At 40.7% G+C, this 23,757-nt stretch overlaps 1 protein-coding gene across 5 annotated transcripts in view; it reads left to right on the forward strand.

Annotated features, from left to right (window-relative positions):
• LOC134333305 (cyclin-dependent kinase-like 5) overlaps positions 1-23,757 on the forward strand; it is a 69,769-nt gene that overhangs the window by 41,869 nt on the left and 4,143 nt on the right. For 3 of the 5 annotated variants that reach the window (XR_010015371.1, XR_010015372.1, XR_010015373.1), the window contains exons 4-18: positions 2,143-2,188; positions 3,115-3,251; positions 3,354-3,474; positions 5,178-5,237; positions 8,694-8,784; positions 8,954-9,143; positions 9,848-9,928; positions 12,441-12,604; positions 12,771-13,788; positions 14,127-14,232; positions 14,310-14,424; positions 15,708-15,813; positions 16,647-16,769; positions 17,554-17,730; positions 18,028-18,455. Coding sequence is in view for 2 of the 5 variants with exons in the window: in XM_063015240.1 (XP_062871310.1) it covers positions 2,143-2,188; positions 3,115-3,251; positions 3,354-3,474; positions 5,178-5,237; positions 8,694-8,784; positions 8,954-9,143; positions 9,848-9,928; positions 12,441-12,604; positions 12,771-13,788; positions 14,127-14,232; positions 14,310-14,424; positions 15,708-15,813; positions 16,647-16,769; positions 17,554-17,730; positions 18,028-18,384 (2,892 nt within the window). In the remaining 3 variants the exon portion in view is untranslated. Of the gene's footprint in view, positions 1-2,142; positions 2,189-3,114; positions 3,252-3,353; positions 3,475-5,177; positions 5,238-8,693; positions 8,785-8,953; positions 9,144-9,847; positions 9,929-12,440; positions 12,605-12,770; positions 13,789-14,126; positions 14,233-14,309; positions 14,425-15,707; positions 15,814-16,646; positions 16,770-17,553; positions 17,731-18,027; positions 18,597-23,757 lie in introns of those variants that run through there. The other 2 variants (XM_063015240.1, XM_063015241.1) reach the window with 2 other exon arrangements.

Below are 23,757 nucleotides of genomic sequence, written 5' to 3' on the forward strand. Positions count from 1 at the left end.
ATATTATTTAGATCTATTGACTTTTTGCACAATTCATTGTGTTGTGGATTTGATTTTGATGTAATTTAATTGTCATTTTACACATAAATCTAGACTTAATTTTTTAATTCAAATTAATTCAAATTCTAAACCTAACATTTCTTATTCACACAACTATCCAGACCCTTTATTCAATACTTTGTTAAAGCCTTTTTGATCGCAATTACAGATTCAATTCTTACTGGATACGTCTCTACAAGCTGCTTGCACACCTAGGTTTGGGCAGTTTATATGATTTCACTTGAGGCCAGGATTGGAGCAAAGCCTTTCAGTATATGCTTATTTATTGCAAGCTTCAAAGTATTAATGTAGACAATACCTTAATGAAAACACCTTGTTTTATTGAATCCATCCTCACAATCTTCTTTGTCTGTTGGTATAGGTCACTTAATCTCAGAAATAGAAATAGACTGCAGTGTATGGGTTTAGTGTGCAAAACAGTTGCATGAATGACCTTGAATGATTGTAATATGTACAAGGTCAGGACTTTGATTAAGATCCAGCCATTTTTGGCTGATCCTAACCTCTCCATCCTGAACTCTAGAAGTTTAATGTGCTTCCGGTCAGCTGCAGATAAGGTTCCACAGTTCTTCTACCAAACTTCACCCTGAAAAGTGATGAGAGCTGTAAGGTGGTGAGATAAAAAGTATTTTACAGTCGTCCTCTCTCTTGCATCTTTGCCCTCTTGTCTCTTTCTCCTTAGAGACTGAAAGTAGGACAGAGGTGTGTAGAGGAAAAAAGTAGGTATGAATAAAATAGGACAGTAGAGGCAGAGAGAGAAAGAGAGCGAGAGAGATCAGTAGACAGAACTGTTCCAGCATGATAGAACCAACATGCTGCTATCTGGCCATCTGATCTGTATAGTTGTTGACTGACCCTGCGCTCTGACCCCAACTTCCAAACAAGCTGGGATATTCCAGAAAAAAATCATCAGACTGTACACTGTATATGTATATATGACAAAAGGGCATTCTATTCTATTCTATTCTATTCTATTCTATTTTACTGCTGAGATTAGGGTTTGAATTTCAGCAGTGCTATATGAATGACCTGGGCATCTACACAGGCATGATTGGCTATGTCCGAGAGGGGGAAACAAGGCCTGTGATGGACTGTCTGAGATATTCCCCACTTCGGAACCACCACAAAGTCATCAGATCACATGAATTTGGTATTTAACTAAAAAAAATAAAAAAAAAAATAAAAAAGAGATAGTGTGACTTTGGTAAAAGTATGCTAATACTAAGTTAGTGCCTTCAACATGTTCTACAAAAAGGTGGGATGAGGGCAAATGAAGACCAGACACTGTGAAATGTTAACAAAAAGTTGATGCTGTCATGATTGGGTGTAGAAGATGCATTATAGAAAGTCTCAGCTGTTTACAAGCAAGGATGAACCAAAGTTTTCTATTTTGTACAAAACTGTAAGCAAAAAACTGACATGCCTTTGTAATGAATATAGCTACATGGGTTTGGGAATACTTCAGAAAAAACTTGTCATTAAACACAGTCTGTCGCTGCATGTAGAATTTCAAAGACTCTGCTTTAAAAAGCAGAAAAGCAAAAGCCATTTATCAACAACATCCAGAAATGCTGCAGGTTTAGAGTTATGGGCTCAGAGTCGCCTGAAATGGACTAAAGTCGGAAGGTGCTGTGGCCTGACAAATCCACCATGTAAATTGATTTAAAGATAATAGATGTTGTGTTATATTGTTAATATTATTATTTTTAAACCTATAGTTAACATCATATGTACAAAGTGGAGTCTGTAGAGCCTGTACAACTCCTTCAAGAACTAAAATCTCCTTTGTAGACTAGTAGTAAACTTTTTTGTCTGTTGAAATAAGCTATCAATGCTCCAAATAAACTTAGATGATAATAACAGTTAAATATACTTTATTTGTCTAAGTGTTTCTGTGTTTTGCTGTTCAGCATGAAGGACTTTGTTTAGTCAGCTGCAGCACTTGAGCACCTTGGCTAATGAAGTGCAGTAACGGGTCTGATTTTCATTACAGCCTGCTGCTGGGAAATGTAATTGTGAGGCATAAAGACCCTCAGAGCGCCAGCTTCACCCCTAATCAACAACCCTTTTCTTTTATTGCAGGAGACTAATGAAATCGTGGCTATTAAGAAGTTCAAGGACAGCGAAGGTAAGACGTAACCTGGTGTTTGTATGTACTTGTGTATGTTCTTTTGTGTGTTTTTGGCACTGTTCTGTTTTTGTTTAAACTGTTAATGTTAAAATTAATTTTAATGGTTATGACTTGTGAACTATAGATGTAGATCCTACAGGCTCTGTAGGTACAGGGTGGGGCATAAAGATCTCCCACATTTGGAGTGGGCACCGTATGGGCTGTAGTGGCAGTAGAGAGGCGGGACAGGTTTCATTCGGTAGGCTAGGCTCTACCATTTTGTTGAAATGTTGGAGAACTTTCTGCGCCCGAAACTGGATGACTTGGATACAGAACATGTATGGTTTCAGCAGGATGGGGCCACAGCTCACACAGCACGACGTTCGCTTGGAGTGTTGAGGGAAATGTTTCCTGGGCATTTGATCTCTTTAAGGGGAGACGTGGGGTGGCCGGCAAGGTCACCAGATTTAAGCCCTTGTGACTTTTTCCTTTGGGGATACCTAAAGGAAAAGGTTTTCCGACATCGTCCTCGAACTCTTGAGGATTTGAAGGAAAGGATCCGAGAGGAAATCGACGCAATACCACCTGAGATGACACAGAGAGTCTTGGAGAACTTCCGGGAACGACTCCATCAATGTATTGCCAACAACGGCCGCCATTTGTCTGATATAATTTTTAAAACCCATTAAAACAAAACTGTTTTTTATGTACTTTTCAGAAATATAAGCATTTTTTTTTCTAGATAGTTGGGTTCTTTTGGTAGATTCATTCAAAATGTGGGAGATCTTTATGCCCCACCCTGTATAACCTGCCTTACTGTAGCTGCTGAGCATAAGTAGATGTGTGTATATGTAGGATCTGCACAAACTCTAACACTGTAACACTATAGGAATCAAAGTCTGCTTCTTCATATTCTTTACCTTTCCTGTGCTGTTCTGCTGCAGAGAATGAGGACGTGAAGGAAACGACAATGCGAGAGCTGAAGATGCTCCGTACGCTAAAGCAGGAAAATATCGTGGAGCTGAAGGAGGCGTTCAGACGCCGGGGGAAACTCTACCTGGTGTTTGAGTATGTGGAGAAGGTACACATGACAAAACAGCTGATGAGACAAACACATCACTTTTACTTTTAAAAAATGCTTAATTCTTTCTTAACGAGGTTGTTTTTTTACTCGCTGGTGTAGAACATGCTGGAGTTGCTGGAAGAGCTGCCTAATGGCGTGCCTCCTGACAAAGTGAGGATCTACATCTACCAGCTAATCAAAGCAATCCACTGGTGCCATAAGAACGACATAGTGCACAGAGGTAAGAGGTTTACCTGGGGTGTGGAATACACTCCAAAATCTTAAGAATTAATTCTTTATTCTCAAAACATCAAAACAGGTCTATAACAGATATGACTGGTCATGTCTGAAGAAGGAAAAACTGCAAAGGAAATCACATCTTTGCTGCAACAACAGCAAGTCCTACTGCCAAAAAATGACCATGAACATGAACTTGGTTAATTTTTACCTTTTGGTTCAGATAATTGATATTTAGACTCACATTGACAGATCATGCACATGTTGGATTGTCTGAGAATACAAATACTAGACATTTATTATTTTCTAGACCTCCACACATTAAAAATAAGCAGTTTCCAGCTCATTCAATCAGCTTTTCAGTGGCACTGGGTTTAGTTTCATTTGGCTTTCATTTCATTTAGGCAGGAATAGTGTCTGTAAAGTAGAGAGCCACTTCACCTTGTCTGCTTTACTCTAACACTGAGAGAACCTCACTGAAATGAATAGAGGGAATTCTAAACCCTTACTGCAACTCTTATAACACCTTCATAGAGGTGTAAAATGATAATGATAATAATAATGAAAGATTCCCTTTAGCTGCTCCCTTTAGGGGTCGCCGCAGCCAATCATTTGTCTGCATATTTGATTCGAAAATTTGATTTTACTTTTTACACTGGATGCTATTCCTGGCTCTTATTTATTCAAGCTTGGTACCAACGCTAATGGTGCACCAATGTGTGCACCCCCAGTGGCTAGGTTTATGTAACATGATGCACTTTTTGTATTTGTGATCTCAGCCCGGGCACTGCTGTTTAGAGTCAGAATCAGAATATCTTTATTGTCATTATAGCAGGTATAACGAAATTAAGGTGCAATGCTCTACAGTGTTACAAACAATAAATTTAAATTTTTTTTAAGAATTTCCAAAATTTCCAAAATTTTAATTCACTACATTGACAGAAATTACAATAATAACAATAACACACAAATAGAACTTCTGTCAGTAACAAGCTGGTGGAAATTGCACATTACCCTTTGTAAACATTGCCCCTGAAATTGCACGGTCCCATGTGTTTAGTGAAATCACCGTATATAGAGGTATTTAGGGTTCGTACTGCGGTGGGGTGAAAGCTATTTTTGAGCCGGTTTGTCCTTGTTTTGATAGTTCTATAACAACTCAAACAGATGGTGGTCGGGTGAGACTTGTCCATTACAATTTTGTAAGCTCTTTGAAGGCAACGAGACCTGTGTAGGTCCTTCAGGGTGGACAGAGAGCACCCGATGATTTTCTCTGCAGACCTCACAATCCTCTGTAGTTCTTTTTTGTGTGCCGCAATGCAACTGGAGAACCACACACAGAGGCCGTGAGTGAGGATGCTCTCTATGTTTACCAGCAGAGTGGCTTTATCATTACACCACAAATGCAAAAACTGTGTTGACTCACTGTGTATAAGGTTTCAGTAAGAAGAAAGCTTGGACAAGTAAATCTAACGCCAGTTCACTCAGCACCTTGCAACAAGATTTACTTTGATTGTTCAGATCTGCTATATGAATGATTTATGCGTATACAACACTTAGATGGGCTGTCCTAAATTTCTTTGGCTGTAAAAATCATCACTGGCTAAAATAATTCAAAATTGTGACCAGTATGATCCAGTGTCTTGATAAATCGGTTGTTTTTTTTTGCTCTACTATTATTTATTCCTGCTTATTCTTTTCTTGTAGACATAAAGCCCGAGAACCTTCTCATTAGCTCTGAAGACGTTCTCAAGCTGTGTGATTTTGGTAAGTTGTTTGCTTATTATTAACAGTGGAATGGAAGCAGGCAGTAAGTCATTTTCAACCCCCAAAGGCCAGTCTGTCTATTAGAATGCTTAATAGTTTCAACATTTTATCTCCCAGCAATTGTTTTCCACATTACTAATTGTCTCAGTCTGGGATCTTCAGCAAAATGCAGAGAAACTTACTTTTTTAATCAGACTTTTACTTTCAGACTTTTCACAAAAAATTTATTTTAACCAATAACCGACTATCATGAGTTTACAGTTACATTTACATTTACAGTATTTAGCAGACGCTTCTATCCAAAGCGACTTACAATACTGTGACAGTATTTTGTCTAAGCAATGGAGGATTAAGGGCCCAACAGTGGCAACCTGGCAGTGGTGGGGCTTGAACCAGCGACCTTTTTTATAAACTAGTCCAATACCTTAACCCCTAGGTTGCAACTGCTCTGTAAGCTTAAAACAAGCGTATAATATCCCAAATATAAAAACCATCATTAAGTTTCATATCAACCATGTCTTTATAGACTTTACTTCTGTACACAAGCGTGCGCTTTATGGAACAGGAAAAAAATCCTGCTCCAAACTGTTGCCACAGAGTTAAACACATCTACTTTATTTTGATTATGTTTAGAAACCTATTAGCAGTGAGTGTGGCTAAAATGTCTAAATGGAATAATTAGGAGGGGTGTCCAGATATTGTAGCCATGTAATGTTTATTGAAAATGTGCAAGCTCAGACAACAAAATTTGAAGTGAATAAGGGAGTTAAAGACTTTTCAGTGCCATGGTGTAAAATGCTCCCTCGTATGATATGATTTAGTTTAGATTGTTGTTTATACAGGAAGTAACTTGTTTTTTTCTAGTGTTTTTCCTGTTACTTTTGGTTGTGGTAAGATGGTGAAGAAGTGGCGTTCAGTTCTGAGTGTTGGTGCTGTAGAAATAGTCACATGCAATATGTTAATTGTATATGATGTGAGTAATTCATTCCGTTTTTAGATTTCTTGTGGAAGAGTGGTTGGCAGGCGCAGTAAAAGCACCTGACGTTGATAGACTCAGATTTCGAGCACCTGGAGGGTCGCACAGGAACGATAACACAATCGGACAGTTGTTAAATAGCACTGGTTCAGCTGTCTCAGAAACACTCTGACAGCCGGGCTAACTCTCAGTAACCACTTTCTGTGAGCTTTGCACCTAGTGGATCCACTTTACACACCTGGACAGATGTGCAGTTTCTGTAATAAGTAACAGACAAAGCTTGCACAGCTGAGGTGACACTTACAGCTTGCAGTCTCTTACCTCCACCTGTAACTGTTGAGCACAGAAAGAACATTTTTTTTTTTTTTTTTTTATCCTGGTCAAGGTCATGGCGGGTCCAGTTTCACCAGGAAACACTGGGTGCAAGGCCTGGACTGAATGCCTGTTAGGTTTTTACTCAAAGTCACTCAAAGTCCTGGACATAGTATATGGACATAAGTATAACTAACATTCTAACTAACATTGTAACTAACAACGACAATCAATTGTATGGCTGCAGCTGTCACCAAGACATAGCCAATCATGCCTCTGATAGCACTGCTGAGATTCAAACCCAGTTCTTAAAGGATCATAAATTAACTTTTGGACACCTAAGATCAGGAACTTAATTCTAGGCACATTAACATAAGAAAAATTCAGATCAGGTAATTTATCAGGACCATTAACCTACACACTAATGACAAGAAACTTTAGCCCAAGAGAGTAAGATCAGAAACATTAACTCAGGAATCTAAGATCAACAACCTCAGCCCAGGTGATCACAAGCAGGAATGTAGTCATAGAAATTTTAGGTCAGGAATTTAAGTCCAGAAATTGTATATACACCGATCAGGCATAACATTATGACCACCTTCCTAATATTGTGTTGGTCCCCCTTTTGCTGCCAAAACAGCCCCGTGACTGTGATGCACTGTGTATTCTGACACCTTTCTATCAGAACCAGCATGAACTTCTTCAGCTATTTGAGCTACAGTAGCTCGTCTGTTTGATCGGACCACACGGGCCAGCCTTCGCTCCCCGTGTTCATCAGTGACCGCCCATGACCCTGTCGCCGGTTTACCACTGTTCCTTCCTTGGACCACTTTTGATAGATACACCCCACAAGAGCTGCAGTTTTAGAGATGCTCTGACCCAGTCGTCTAGCCATCACAATTTGGCCCTCGTCAAACTCGCTCAAATCCTTACGGACATCAACTTTGAGGATAAAATTTTTACGTGTTGCCTAATTTATCCCACCCACTAACAGGTGCCGTGATGAAGAGATAATCAGTGTTATTCACTTCACCTGTCAGTGGTCATAATGTTATGCCTAGTTGGTGTAAATCGAGCTCAGGAGCTAAGCCCAGATGAGGAGGGTATCTTTGTAGAACTAGAGTAACCACATATAAGATACAAACACCAAGGTTCAGTTTAGTGCTCAAACTGGAATACTACAGTTCCTGACCAGCTCTTACAATTGGAAAATTTTATATAGTAACTAACGGCCATCAGATGAAAACTGACGCGTTATTCAGTCAAAATGTCGTTCTCTAACACGTAACGGCTCATTTCAAGCCTGTCTGCTTGACATGCTGCTCTTTTTGCTGCTGTGGTGTGTGTGTGTGTGCATGTGTGTGTGTCAGTATTTGTATCTGATTATGTGCGCTGGTCTGAGCAAGCTACAGCAGGTCCTCCCTCTCACACTCCATATTGAGGGCAGAATGCCAGTCGTGCTCTTAAGCTCCTGCCATTTTCTTTCGACTGCAGCATTCAGGAGCAGACATACACATCGTCGTGTGGCGTGACACTGTGGACGTGTGACGCTGTTTCTGTTTCGAATTGAAATGAAACATGCACGCCAACATGCTAACAGACTGTGCTTCATCTGTGTTGTACTTTAACTCATCAACAAACAAGCTGTAATAAATAAATAAACGTAGTTCATGGCATTGGGTTCTATAACTAGTTCTATAATGATAAACACTCCTCTGTACAGAATATTTTATATTTTTCATGCTGGCAAATATTATTATTATTATTATTTTGCTTATAAATGCCAGTGCTAAGTGCACCCCATTAGACGAGCAATGTTAAAATAATTTCCCTAAAATATTATTACATTAAATTATTCATTTAACTAAAAGCTTGTGGTCTTCATAGGCAGTGGCCAGAAGCCAACATCGAAACTGAATAACCAGGACTAACCCACTTTACCGAAAGCACAGCCATGCTTCACCATGCCATGTCTAAGGGGGGTTGCCAAAACCCTTTGATGGATTGGCGCCCTGTCCATGGTATTCCCGGTACTTGCTGTGATCATGACCAGGACATAGTAGTAGTAGTAGTATAGTAGTAGCAGTTGATGAATATGAAAAATGATAATAATAATAATTCTTTCTCCCTTTCATCCCTCATATTTTTGTTCTATTGATCATCTTTAGGTTTTGCACGAGATCTCTCAGAAGGAACAGATGCTAATTACAGCGAGTACGTGGCCACACGGTGGTACCGCTCACCTGAACTGCTACTGGGGTCAGTTTGTGTGTGTGTGTGTGTGTGTGTGCTGGTTTTAAATGACCGGTTCAGACACTTTAAGTTAACGAGGTGTAAATGGGCTACAGTTAGCGAGCAGAATTTCTGAACTGGAAATAAACAGTAGTTGTGCAACTTTAGCTGCTTTTCTCCACCCCCTTTGTCTCAGAGCTCCATATGGGAAGGCGGTGGATATGTGGTCGGTCGGGTGCATCCTGGGCGAGCTGAGCGACGGGCAGCCGTTGTTTCCGGGAGAGAGTGAGATCGATCAGCTCTTTACCATACAGAAGGTTCTGGGACCCCTGCCTCCTGAACAGATGAAGCTTTTCTACAACAACCCCCGCTTCCACGGCCTACGGGTGGGGCTTCTGTCTGTCGCTAACGCTCATTCTCTATGAGTTCATTTTTCACTCTGTCATTCTTAAACACATTTTCTCTCCGGCAGTTTGTCTGTGTCTCACTAAGGTACATGTGGGTCATGGTAGTTCTGGGATTACGCTTCTTTTTACATGACTAAATTATGAGGCACATACTTCTGTGTCCAAAGTACTGATTAGATTTTCTCCCCTTTTCCACCAATCTAATCATTTTTCTCATTTGCTGTTTACAATCCCTTTGCCACTTGCACATAAACCCGACCACCCCCGTCCCACACGCTGGCACTTAAACACGGGCAATTGCGGATGAGATTCCATCTCAAAAACTTGAGCTCTCCACTGTGGTGCGCTAAAGCAGGGTTTTTCAAACACTGGGTCGGTCAAAAACATGAATAATAGTTGAATATACCTGTATGTCAATGCCCCCTTGTGGAGGCTTTATGTTACATCTTGTAAACCACAGAGAGTAAGATACATTGCTTGAGTTGTCTGGGTCACGTAAAATTAATGGACAAAATGTGGGTCGCTTGAAAAAAAGATTGGATTACCCTGGACTAGAGTATTATACAGCTGCATCACCCAAAATAAAACTTTTATAAATGAAAACATACACCTTTATTTATTGTTATAAATTAAATGTGTTGTAATTTGTTGTGTGTATACATCTGTGTGTGTGTTCCCTACAGTTCCCTACAGTAAGCCATCCACAGACTCTAGAAAGGCGATACCTCGGCATCATCAACGGCCCCCTGTTGGACCTAATGAAGGTAAGAGACACCAGACCACTCGTGTGTGTGTGCATGCGTGGGACCCAGATAGGTTTATTGCATAATAGCGACTGAGTTTGCGCGCCAGTGCTCTGCTGCATTTGTTAAGAGTCGAGATGGAAAGGAAACAACAAATTAGAGAGAGAAAGGACTGGAAGCGAGATAAAAGAGCAAGAGGCACACTATTTCACATATGAAATGGCATCGGTACATATGTGGGCTCAGGAGTGTATGTGCGCGCATGAACAGTGTGTTTACTGTCGAACCAAGTGGGCAGTGCTGCCTATTTCCTCTCGCAGATGACTCACTGCTTATGCAGCACCTTGGCGCCTTGTGTAAGCATCACAGGCTAAGCTGATCTTATTATAAAATAATACCCTTCGATTTCAGATGTAGACATCTTCCATTTGATGACGATGTAATCTGATTTCAGCTTTTCATTTATTGTTACTGACTGTGTCATCATGGTCAGCGGTGTGGTGGGTCTGGTGCCACCTAGAAACACTGGGCACAAGACAGGAATACACCTTCAGCATGATACCAATTCTTCAGACATTATTCGGTCACTTTCTTACATTCAGGCATAATACAGAGTAGCTTAAAATCTGCATGTTTTTGAGATGTGGAAGGAAATCGAAAAAGACTCTGAACAAACCACACAGACACTGCTAGAAGATGTGACATTCCTTCCATACAAGGACTGGAGGCAAGGGTCGACTCCTGTTGATGTGCCACATTCACCTTGATGTGTGGCATACACTTTTTCAACTGCATCACGACTCACTTCATGTTTAGAATTACATTCAGCTAACACTTAAATATAATTTAGAATCGATTTGCTACGTGCCCAGGTGGCGCAGCGGGATATTCCGCTAGCACACTAATGCCGAGATTCTGAACTATTTGGTTCGAAACTCAACGTTGCCTCCGGTCGGCTGGGCGCCATCTAGCGGGCATAATTGGCAGTGCCTGCAGCAGATACTAATTGGCCACCGTATCTGAAAGGTGGGGGCCGGACTATGTGTGGGTAAGGACCCTGATTGGCAGGGACGAGAAGAGGATGGCTGTACATGTGCCGGAAGAGGCGTGTACAGCAATGTGCTCTCCTCGGATGCAATCGGGTATCCCTCAGCAGCGGAAGACAAATTGTGTGTGCTAAATCGGGGAAAAAAAAGAATTTTAATGCCGGATACCCTCCCTGATGTAACCCTCCTATTGATCTGGGCACTAAAGGTGCACTAATATGTGTCCCCACAATGGCTAGGTTCATGTACGGCTATGCACCTCAGCCTGGGATTCGAACCCCCAGAACTTAGGCACTTAGGAGTGGATCTTACCATTACGCCATACAAGGAGATATTTTGGGTTCTATTATTAGGAATATTGTGAACAATAAAAATCTGATCTTTAGAACATTATTCCCTTAACGACTAGGCTTGGAAGGTGTGTAAATAAAGAGGGATGTTTCCTGGAAGTTGTGTTAATAGATACAAAATCAGGATCTGCTTGGATGACCAGGATCCACCATGTCTATGCACAAATATAGACTGTATAAAACTCTTTTTATGTCTTTAGAAAAAGAGGACAGATTTAAATATGCAGAGAAAGGGACACAGCAGAGCTTCGGGCTGTATTAGATGGGTCTTGATTCATTGAGCACCAAGTGAAGCTGTTCCATATTTATGATAATTAGGGTGAATCATGTTAACATCTCATATTTAGCTGAATACGAGATCATATTATTGTGCTGATTCTTTGCCAGTTGTGTTCATACTGCAATCTTTGCAGTTTGCATGCATTTAAATGAGCTGATGGTAAATGTTATAATATAACCTTGAATTTTTATCAAGCTTAGAAGTGCTTTTAATTAGCCACTATGAAACATATAATAAGAATAATAAGCTTTTCATTCACTTGAACAATGTATATGTGAACTCTAAGGCAGCGCTCCCCAACCTTTTTTGCACCACGGACCGGTTTCATATAAGATACAATTTCACGGACCGGCGGGGGCGGGAGGATTTAAAATAAAATAACTATACTGCTCACAAATGAGCTTTTTTCGCTGCAACGAGATGCTGCTTCCGCCTGGGGGTGATATGAGATGAAAAAAACCCATTGTGTTGGAAATGGAAGCAGTGTTTTAATTGCTGATGTAGCGATCTCTAATTATTTTTTCTTTCTGTGCTGCCCGGTAATAAATGACCCACGTACCGGTACCGGTCCGCGGCCTGGTGGTTGGGGACCACTGCTCTAAGATAGGAAGGATTAGGAAACTTTAATAAATCTAAACAACCGTGGTGAGCAGAAAAGCATCTTAAAATGCCTGAAATGAAACCTCAAAGTCAAATGAACAACAGCAGCGAAATTTCACATCAGGTTCTGCTCCTGTCAGCCAATAACTAAACGAATAAACATATAAAAAATGTTAATTCGTTTGGTTCGTTTGTCAGTCCTGCACGAAAAATGTTTTGATTTAATTTCCTGCTTGTTTTTATGTCTGTTATTTCAGAATCTGCTGCTTTTGAACCCAAATGAGCGATTTCTGACAGAACAGAGTCTGAACCACCACGTATTTCAGAGTCAGCGGCAAACAGAGCGGCCCGGCCCTCCGACCCCTACACCGGTCAGATCGTCCAAAAGGAAACCCCACCATGACAACAGCGCCCTCAACAGGTGAGGAGGTGGAACCTTTTTTATGGCATGTTACTTGTATAAGTAACATACAAGTTGAAGGTTAAATTTCAGTTCTGGGCATAAACCAGACTTGACTCATGGCACATACGGTTGTTTGGTGATGAATAGAAATATAAAAAATCTGCATCTCTTTGTTGCTTTCAAGGAGTCACGGGAGTAAGACCTCAGGACACCATCGTTCTAACAGCCGGGACTGTTCGAGCCTGCCACGTCACAGTCAGGCTGAGCTGCATCCACCCAGTGCTGAGGCGTTTCTAAATGGTGCCGTTCCAGCATCAAGCAGCTTGAGCCCCACACTGCACCCCAAAACCTTTCATTCTCCTCAACCCCTCAACCGCTCTGCATCCTGCGGCAAAGACCTTGCCTCACTCAGCCCCAAGAAGTCCAGAGCCAAAGTATCCGATCTCGACTTTGACCTGGCCAAGCCATCTGATGGCCCCGGGGCCAAATACCTCAAGTCCAACGCCTTGCGCTCTTACAATCGCCACTCATTTGTTGAGGGCAAGACCAGCACCCTTGGTGAGCGAGAGAAGCACGGTCGTCATGGCGAACCAGTGCCATTAAATTCTGGTACCAAGGGCTCCTCGTCCTTCATGAGCCTGTCCAAGAGCCATGGTGCACTGACTGACGCCAAATCCGTCAGCAACTTGACTGATCCACGCCTCCTTCAGGACGAAACTCCTATCTCCTCACGTTACTATCCTACCAGTTGCCTGGACCTGAATGCCAACCTGAACCTGCCGTCGCCAGGCAGCCCTGCCCTGCCTCGTCACAGCCCCTCGGCTGGAGGTCGCGCCAAGTCTGAGCGCCAAGGGACCATGGTGGACTCGTCACTTCGGCATTCGACACGCCGTCAGCAGCAGGACGATGCCAAGACCAATGAGAACCTGGATCCAGGGGGAGGAATAGGAGGAGCTCATGACTTTCCCTATGGGCTGGGCTACACCAGCCCCTTTTCCTCTCAACAGCGCCCCCACAGACACTCCATGTATGTGCGCCGGGAACGAAGCCGGCCTCATGGAATGGATGCTGCAGGACTGGGGCAGGGTGCGCCCGCTCGTACCAGCAGCCTCCAGATGCTCTCGCCACAACTTCAGCATCGCACGCTACCCAGGCATGTGGGTAGCACCTCCAATCGGGATGATGCCACCGATGACCTCAGGGTCAGTCTCACTGTACATATTCTGTTTTTATGTATTTACCTGATTTTCTGATTATACTAATAAATAGGAGCTTTAATTGTAGTCTGTTCTGCAGCACATGTCCGTGTCCAGAGATTATTGATTACATTAGCAACGTTAACCTTGTCACTCCAGTACAAAACTAAAGAAGCTAATGTTGGAACTTGTGTTGCACTAGGACAGCTTGACCAATGTTTGTGACTAGAGGAAAACTGTATAAATCTTCTGTTTGACCAAGCTGATAGTTTAAATGTGGGAAAGCTACTGTATGTAGGACCTTAGGTGTTTGGAGTACACTTTGTTCTCTTGGTGTATTGCAGACGGCCATGTATCATGAGCAACATCCAGAGGACCTTGGATCATCTAAGGAGAACCGCATGGTCTACACCGAGTCTGTGCCACGCAGAGTTGGCAGCTTTTACAGAGGTTAGTGTGAGCTTACACAAAGTGAAAATGCAAAAAATGATAGTAAAATAAATGCATTGTGTGTTTTCTTGCTTCAGTACCATCCCCTAGACCAGACAACAGCTTTCATGAGGGCAGTGGTCAGAACATGAGCTCAGCGGTGAACATGGACAGCAGCAGCCACACCAAACGTCAGCCATCTTATGACCCCTGGTGAGCCTGAACAAAGCCATAACACTTTGTCTGGATCCTCTGTCATTCAAAACTGTTAGCATGTTTCACTAAGAGCTGAAAAAGTTCTTTGTCCTGATTTTAGAGTGGGTTTTATAGGGTAATTCAGTTTGTAAATTGTCAAATGGATGGATGGAAGGAGGAATGGTTGGGTGGATAGATAAATGAGTGGATTTGGGTGCGTTGGTGTGGGTTTGGATGGATGGATGGATACTTAATGATGTGCTTCAATAATGGCTGGTGTGTTTTATTACAATGTACGTACATCAATATGTAGAAAAAGTAAATGCCTTCTTTCCAGTTGCCTCTAAATAATAAGGCAGAAAACAACTTTAAATAATACAATAAAACATGAGAAGGTTTTGTTAAAAAAAAAACCAAAAAAACCCAACTACCTTGGCTTTATGGTCAACCAGTTTACCCCAGTTAATTAAGAATTCTGCTAATCAAGCTAAGCAAACACAGCTATTGTTCATTTCAGCTCTGTAGAATGTTGTGTGATACATTTGCCTTAACAGAGATAATCAGAAAGGAATCAGTTACTGTTTCACATCAATGAATGTTAGCACAGGATGTGTTTGGATGGCTGCATTTAATTATAAACAAGCTTTTCAGCAGTGGGAGAAAAGCTGCAATCAGAAATTGGATTTAAATAGATTGGGGAGCACTGTTGCCCCACAGCAAGAAGGTCCTGGGTTCGATCCCCAGGTGGAGCGGTCGGGGGTCCTTTCTGTGTGGAGTTTGCATGTTCTCCCCGTGTCTGCGTGGGTTTCCTCCGGGAGCTCCGGTTTCCTCCCACAGTCAATTGTCCATGACGGTGTTTGACATTAAACTTGTGAACTGATGAATCTTGTGTAATGAGTAACTACCGTTCCTGTCATGATTGTAACCAGTCAAGTGTTAAACATGACCTTAAAATCCTAATAAACAAACAAACAAACAGATTAGATTGGGGAGGGAAAAGGGTGGGGGGAATCATTTTTTGAGCAAGGCTCTTTTACAGGTGATCTTAAATAAGGACTTGAAGTTATGATGGTGAAGAACTAAAAAAATTAAAACAATTCTGGCCAGTTCATAGCCCTAACATTCATATCTTAGGGCTATGAACTGGCCGAAATTGTTTTCATTTTCTTATATAATAAAAAAAAAACACTATATAATTAATTAAAATACTTACTGTCATAAGTTTGTTGCTTGCAAGGGTCAAACAGAATTATTAGGATTTTAAACGGACAACAACCCATACTAAATCTTTGGTTATTTAGGACGGGGCCCGATTCGCTGGATATGTGTGCACCAGAGCCAGCCAAAGAAAAGGAGAAGCAAGGCTTCTTCAGAGCAATAAAGAAGAAAAAGAAGAAATCACAAACGGTTAGTTGCAGCTACTTGATGGTATTGTTATTGTCTTACAAATGTGGGTGTTTGTGTGTTAACTGTACATTTATATGTGTTGTTATTTCTGGGTAAATAAAATGCATATTTATTGAATAAATCATTTATTTATTACATGTTTTCAGTGAGTTTCTGTACATTGTGTGTTGCTGTGTTCAGTGGGGTGCATTAAGTGTATGTTCTGTGTTAGTGTGTCTTTCAGAAACATTAAAATATTGGTATTCCAATGCCAAGTTAATACCAATGTTTCATTTATTTATTTATTTATTTACTACACCACAAATTAAGTTCAAGCTTGTAGTTTCCTTCTTTTTAGGTCTGCCTGCATGTGCCTTAAATCAGTGGGCTCTCAATTTAAAGTCCATACATGTAATTCCCCTGATGTATTTGTTTTGTTTTAGCCCTGCGTGCTAATGCTGCATGGGCTGTAGCTTTTCTCTTCTTTCATGTTGCTCAGTAGCCCATAATACTTAGTTGCCCCCTTGTGGCAGATGTAAGTCCAAACAGCAAGAATAATCAGGAAAATATTTACTTAACTAGAATCCTTTTTTTAACAACTCAAAGCACTGAAATACTTCACTAATACAGGCTACTTCATTGTGTTTTATTCTAAATTGTTCAAATAGTATAATTAAATTAAATTATACGGATAGCAATATATGGCTTTTCTGGTTCTGCCATGTTATTAAATTAATACAGAGTATCAGTCATTTCTATTGGTATTACAATCGAGTACCAACATTTTGACAGCTTTAGTGTGTGTCCTGTGTTGCACTGTCAGTCTTGTCAGTATTGTGCCTCTTGTATTCCAGGTGGAAGCTGGAGAATGCAGAGGTCCTGTGATCAAGAAATCTCTTTTCCCTCTGTTTAACTCAAAGAGTAGCTTTAAACATAACTCCTCTGAGAGAGTACTTCCTCTAGTGACCTCAACCATGGTATAAATGCCATTAATATAACGCATAATAACACATCTAACCCAACTGCTGCATGCTATTAACATTACTAATAGCATTTCTTAACATTACTAAATCACCTGAAAAAAACGATCACTAAACCTATGAGGTGTCATTCGTCATTCATTATAATTCATTATTTTGTTTGTATTGAAAGCACTAAAACATTTTATTAATGATCTTGCCTTTCATTAGCAGTACATTCCTTTAAGGGTACCCATCATGTTTGCTCATCTTGGTAGTGGAAAATGTTGTAACACCATCACTTTTGATAAAGTTCTAGATAAAATACAGGAGAAACACAAACTAATAACGTCATGGTTTCTAATTCACGCCAACTTCAACCTTCCTTTACGGTTTCCAACATAAACAGCCTGACGTAGAGTATTGAAGCTTCTATGCTTTACTACAGTAAGTCCTTACTGAAAAGTTTAATGAGCAATCCCAAAATACAATGCAAATTGGAGGTTAAATAAAATACAATCCTTATAATCTTAGATCTTAGAAGTTAAAATATATTCTGTGTAAGCTTAAAGAAGATATCTGTACCAGAACTACATTAAGAACATTAATGTAAGTTTCACTCCACTGTCCATTTTTTTTACCATACTTCCTGAAAAACATCATACTACCAGTAAAAGTGTGAAACTAAAGGTGAACGTTCTTCAGCACGACCGCTTTCTCTCAGTGCTCTGTGAGCTTGGTTCAGATTTGGTATTAAATATTTTATTGTAAATGTGAATTCTTGGCATTCTTTATTGAACAGATCCTGAATGACGAGACCGATCAGGTGGTGGTTCCAAAATCATCACTGGGGTTTGGACAGCAGAGCAGCAGCAGACGTCGAACCCGCAGCAGAGACCGGGAGAGAAGCCGAGATCGGGATCAGGAGCGGGACAGAGACGAGTGGCCGCCCGAGAGGCTCGCCGAAACCCACTCCCAGGTACTTTAGTTACACCTCTCCCAACACATGCACCTCATTCAAAATCAACTAAGATGTATGTACTGTACATTACATATATCCAGTAAAGTTCTCATTATCTACACCCTCCTAAAGTTGGTGACAGGGCTGACCTGACTAGCTGGCAGGGGCTGGAATTGAAAATTTGGTAAAGGTCTAAGAGAAACTGCCCCTTCAACCTAAACTGCTGGAAATAAGGTTCAGGTTATTTTGCTAAAAGAGGAAAAGAACTAACTGACCCATAGTTACTTCTTTACTTTTTCTTCCTGTTCCTCGCAGAACCAGCCACTCAGGTCTCTTCGCAAGCTCCTTCATCTCCCAGCCTCCTCCTCCAACAAACCCACTACACCAGACCTGCGATTCCCCTCCTCATCTAAAGGAGGAAGCTTCGTGGAATCACGGGGTCACGTCGGAGGGGGCGGCGCTGGTCCAGCTCCACCATTGTCCCGGCAGGCCCAGTACTCTCTAGCCGGTCAGCTGGAGTCCACATGGCACTCGGCGGCTCTGGGCCGGTCTGAAGGAAACCCGTACCCGGAGCAGCTGGCATCCAAAGCAGGCCAAAACGGGCACGGGTTTGTTCGTTCATCGCGCTCACGCATGCCAAACCTCAACGACCTGAAAGAGACTGCACTTTAAACTGAGCCACAGCTGCACCTGCAGGAGTGAGGGATTAGAAAGGGCGCACACTGAGACACTGAATAATAAGGGTAGGCCTAGACATGTCTTAATCTTTTTTATCTTCCATATTTAATAGAATTTGTAATATTATTTATGTATTTACTGTATTTTTTGTTATCAGATAAATTTATGACTATAAATATGATTTAAATAAATCTATATCTTATTTATGTAAGCTTAAGAAGTATAATTATATTAGTTATATAATTCTGCATAGAAGAATTTTTAGATTTGCTTAAGAATGTCAGAGGTTTGTGTATAAGTTTATAGAAAGTTAAGAACATTATTGCAATGCACACAACGTCTTTTTGTTACAGTTATTTTGAAACTGATTCACTGAACGTAACATAAGAGTTGACAGTCGTATCTAACAGCAGACTTGTGTATGTTCTTATTTTTTAGTTAATAAAATGCACCAAATCTCACAAGATTTTTTAAAGTTAAACGTTTTGTAGGTCTGAATCACACCAAATCCTTATAAGCACCTGCCATACAAAACCATATAAGCACTTGCCAGCCACAGTCATTTACAACATTTAGATTTACTCTCATTACATTGAGTGCATTAATGTTTGCATTTACGGAAGACCAAAGTACTTAAAATATAAATGTATTTATTTACTACATTAATTTATGTTAAAGTATCAGTTCAGTTTCAAATAATATGGTTCACTACAGCAGAAAGTTCTTTATTTATTCTGGTCTGGTCATCCTGGACACAGGGCAGGAACACACCCTGCACTGGGCGTGAGTTACTCACTTACACACACACACAATCACCCATTTACTTACTCGCTCACTCACTCACCCGTTTACTCACTCACCCATGTACTCACCCATTTACTTACTCACCCACTCGCTCACTTACTCACCCATGTATTCACCCACCCATTTACTTACTTACTCACTTGCTCACTCACTCACCCTTTTACTTACACTCACTTGCTCACTCACTTGCTCACTCACACTTAACAATTTACTTACTCACTCACACGCTCGCTCACTCACCTGTTTACTCACTCACCCATGTACTCACTCACTCACCTATTTATTTCCTCACTCACTTGCTCACTCACCCACCCGTTTACTTACTCACTTGCGCACTCACTCACCCATTTACTTACTCACTCACTTGCGCACTCACTCACCCATTTACTTACTCACTCACTTGCTCACTCACTCACCCATTTACTTACTCACTCACTTGCTCGCTCGCTCACTCACCCATTTACTTACTTTCACTCACTCACCCATTTACTCACTCTCACTTACTCACACACTTACTTGCTCACTCATTCACTTACTCGTTCACTCACCCATATACTCACCCATTTACTCACTCACCAATGTGCTAACTCACTCGCTCACTCACTTACCCATTTACTCACTCACCCATTTACTTACTCACTTGCTCACTCATCCATTTACTCACTCACCCATGTACTCACTCACTCACCCATTTACTTACCCATTTACTTACTCTCACACACACTCACTCACTCACGTACTCGCTTACCCATATACTCACACATTTACTCACTCACCCATGTGCTTACTTACTCACCCAAAAAAGTGGCTCAAGGATGCTAACAGTAACTTACTTCTATTTGTTCAGGTAAATAAACTGTTAGTTAAAGACATTTCATTGTGTGTGTGTTTGGGGTGTCATTTATTCAGAATGAATAAATAAAGATTCTAATAACCACATTTTTATATTTATCATATTAATATAAACTAAACTGATATTTAACTGATATTCAAAATGATTACAGTTAAAAATAGAGTTGAGTACATTGGTCCTCCAAACAAAGAAGCAAAAAAGAAAAGCAAAACTGCTGGAGTTTGGCAGCATGTTCTCATGTAAAAGCCAGATGCCATTTGTATGTTCTCAGGTTTAGTGTTATTTAAACACTGTAAATACAACGTTATCGCAATATTTTTAGATCGACACAGGAAAAACATCATTTTAAATTTCCCTTTCTGTTTAGTAATAAATAATTATTAGATGAATGTGTGAGTACAAGTACATTAGTGAATTAGCTTATTGAAATTTGTTACCACTGCAATATGTTAATAATGGATCACAATCATCAGTGTAAAGCAGATTTTCTTTTTAAGTCCAAATTGAAATACTCACATTGCTGTAGATTTGCTATCAATAGTCAGTAAGTACACAAGATGTCAAAAGCCAAGAAGATCTGTAAATACCTGAGGAATATGTGTTTACCTTTTTTTAAATGAGAGTTGGCTTGTTGTGTCAGTATTGTGACTATATTAGGTTTAGCTTATGTGACATAAACACCAGCATCACAGCATATAATTCAGGAGTTTCTCAAAGAAAAAAGACCCAGAGAAACCAAACTCGTACCAACATTTGATGCCATTGAGAATTTACAGCCTTAACTTAGCAAAAACAAAATCTCTACGCAATGTTGCTAAATGACTTTGGTTCTCTTAAAGGAATAGTTTGATGAAAATCCACTTTTACGCGTTTTTACCCCACATGTACTCAAGCAGCCAGGACGTAGTATCCAGTGTTTGCTTCTTTTTTTCTGGAGCTAAATGGTTCATGTAGCTGATTTTTTTTTTCTTCTAAAACTATATGCTCACATGCTTAACTTCAGCTGTTATTAGTGAAAATGCCATGAAAACCAGAATCTTTTGTTGTTCTTTGTTAACCAAGTATGTTTGACATTATTTAAAAGTGGTGTAGTCTACAAGTCTATCTACCACACCGTGCTTTCATCCGGTGCAGCAAACGTGTCTTGGCACATCAACTACATTTGGATTAAGGTGAAACATTATGTGTATGAGATTTCTCACCAAATCGTTCCTTTAACAGTGCACTTTAAATCGACTGCATAGATAAATCAGATTAAAAAGCTTCTTTCTTTTTTACGGGTTGTGGTGAGCATTTTCATACCTTGTACAGTAATAATCAAACCTGTTAATAGAAGTCGCATCCTATCTAAGAGTCTTTATACATGGTATTTGTGATATATGCAGTATAAAATGTATTTCAGGTACTGCAGCTTAACAGTCTATATCTATAATCTGAGATTAAATTTACAACAGACACTGGCAGCACTGCACTGATACCAACGTGGTATTTTGTTTGGTCATACAGTGTGTGTGCAGTAGGGGAGGCAAGTATTCAACCACTTTTGTTTCTGTTATTTACATTTACAGCATGTATCAGATGCTTTTATCCAAAGTGACTTACAATTCTGACTGTTTGCAATCCATACAATTGAGGGTTAAGGGCCTTCCTCAAGGGTCCAACAGTGGCAATTTGGTAGTGCTTGAAGCAGCGACCTTCTAGTTCAGTACAGTTACCACTGCCTACAGTACAGTATTTTGAAGGTGATTTTTGAAGTTTTTTGAAGGTGACACGCTGATAGACTCACAATTATATTATTATATATTATTATAATATTTACATTTGAACATTGGGTTGACACTTGTGCTCAATGGCCCGACTGTTAGTTTGGTGGTGGTGGGACATAAAACTTTACACTTTCCAGGAGCTCAACTGCTCAGCCTCAACTGCTCAGCCTCTACTTAAAAGAAATCAAGTCAGGATAGTAACCATGACATGCAACCTCGATTTAGGAAGTAAATTTGAGTTATGAGTTTATGATAAGGATTGTCTTCTTGTTAAAACTTCAAAATTTTGTATCTTGGCACTTTCTTCATCCTGGTACATCACTTCATTCATGTTTCCTTTGTTGATGAGTAATTCCACAGTGCGGTTTAAAGAGAAGCTGTCCCATATCATGATGCTCCCACTTCCATACTTCAGTGTGAGTTTTGTGTTCTTGGAATCATACACACAATCTTCTTTTCTTCAAACATGACAAGCTAAAATTGAAAGTTTGGTTTCATATGAGCACTGTTGTGATTTGTATAGAAGAGACACTTCTTGGCTTGGTGTTTGTACTGACTGTAATGCAGTGTAAATTGTGGACCTTATAGACCCAGGTGTGCCTTTCCAAACAGTGTTCAACAACTCAAACTGCAGCAGGTGAACTCCAGTTGAGTTATAGCCGCATCTCAAGGATCAATAAAGCAAACAGGATGTACCTGACCACAATGTGACCACAATATATACAGTGTATCACAAAAGTGAGTACACCCCTCACATTTCTGCAGATATTTAAGTATATCTTTTCATGGGACAACACTGACAAAACGACACTTTGACACAATGAAAAGTAGTCTGTGTGCAGCTTATATAACAGTGTAAATTTATTCTTCCCTCAAAATAACTCAATATACAGCCATTAATGTCTAAACCACCGGCAACAAAAGTGAGTACACCCCTAAGAGACTACACCCCTAAATGTCCAAATTGAGCACTGCTTGTCATTTTCCCTCCAAAATGTCATGTGATTTGTTAGTGTTACTAGGTCTCAGGTGTGCATAGGGAGCAGGTGTGTTCAGTTTAGTAGTACAGCTCTCACACTCTCTCATACTGGTCACTGAAAGTTCCAACATGGCACCTCATGGCAAAGAACTCTCTGAGGATCTTAAAAGACGAATTGTTGCGCTACATGAAGATGGCCAAGGCTACAAGAAGATTGCCAACACCCTGAAACTGAGCTGCAGCACAGTGGCCAAGATCATCCAGCGTTTTAAAAGAGCAGGGTCCACTCAGAACAGACCTCGCGTTGGTCGTCCAAAGAAGCTGAGTGCACGTGCTCAGCGTCACATCCAACTGCTGTCTTTGAAAGATAGGCGCAGGAGTGCTGTCAGCATTGCTGCAGAGATTGAAAAGGTGGGGGGTCAGCCTGTCAGTGCTCAGACCATACGCCGCACACTACATCAAATTGGTCTGCATGGCTGTCACCCCAGAAGGAAGCCTCTTCTGAAGTCTCTACACAAGAAAGCCCGCAAACAGTTTGCTGAAGACATGTCAACAAAGGACATGGATTACTGGAACCATGTCCTATGGTCTGATGAGACCAAGATTAATTTGTTTGGTTCAGATGGTCTCAAGCATGTGTGGCGGCAATCAGGTGAGGAGTACAAAGATAAGTGTGTCTTGCCTACAGTCAAGCATGGTGGTGGGAATGCCATGGTCTGGGGCTGCATGAGTGCAGCAGGTGTTGGGGAGTTACATTTCATTGAGGGACACATGAACTCCAATATGTACTGTGAAATACTGAAGCAGAGCATGATCCCCTCCCTCCGGAAACTGGGTCACAGGGCAGTGTTCCAGCATGATAATGACCCCAAACACACCTCTAAGACGACCACTGCTTTATTGAAGAGGCTGAGGGTAAAGGTGATTGACTGGCCAAGCATGTCTCCAGACCTAAACCCAATAGA

Source organism: Trichomycterus rosablanca, chromosome 19 (assembly GCF_030014385.1).
Source record: "Trichomycterus rosablanca isolate fTriRos1 chromosome 19, fTriRos1.hap1, whole genome shotgun sequence".
Classification (NCBI taxonomy): Eukaryota; Metazoa; Chordata; class Actinopteri; order Siluriformes; family Trichomycteridae; genus Trichomycterus; species Trichomycterus rosablanca.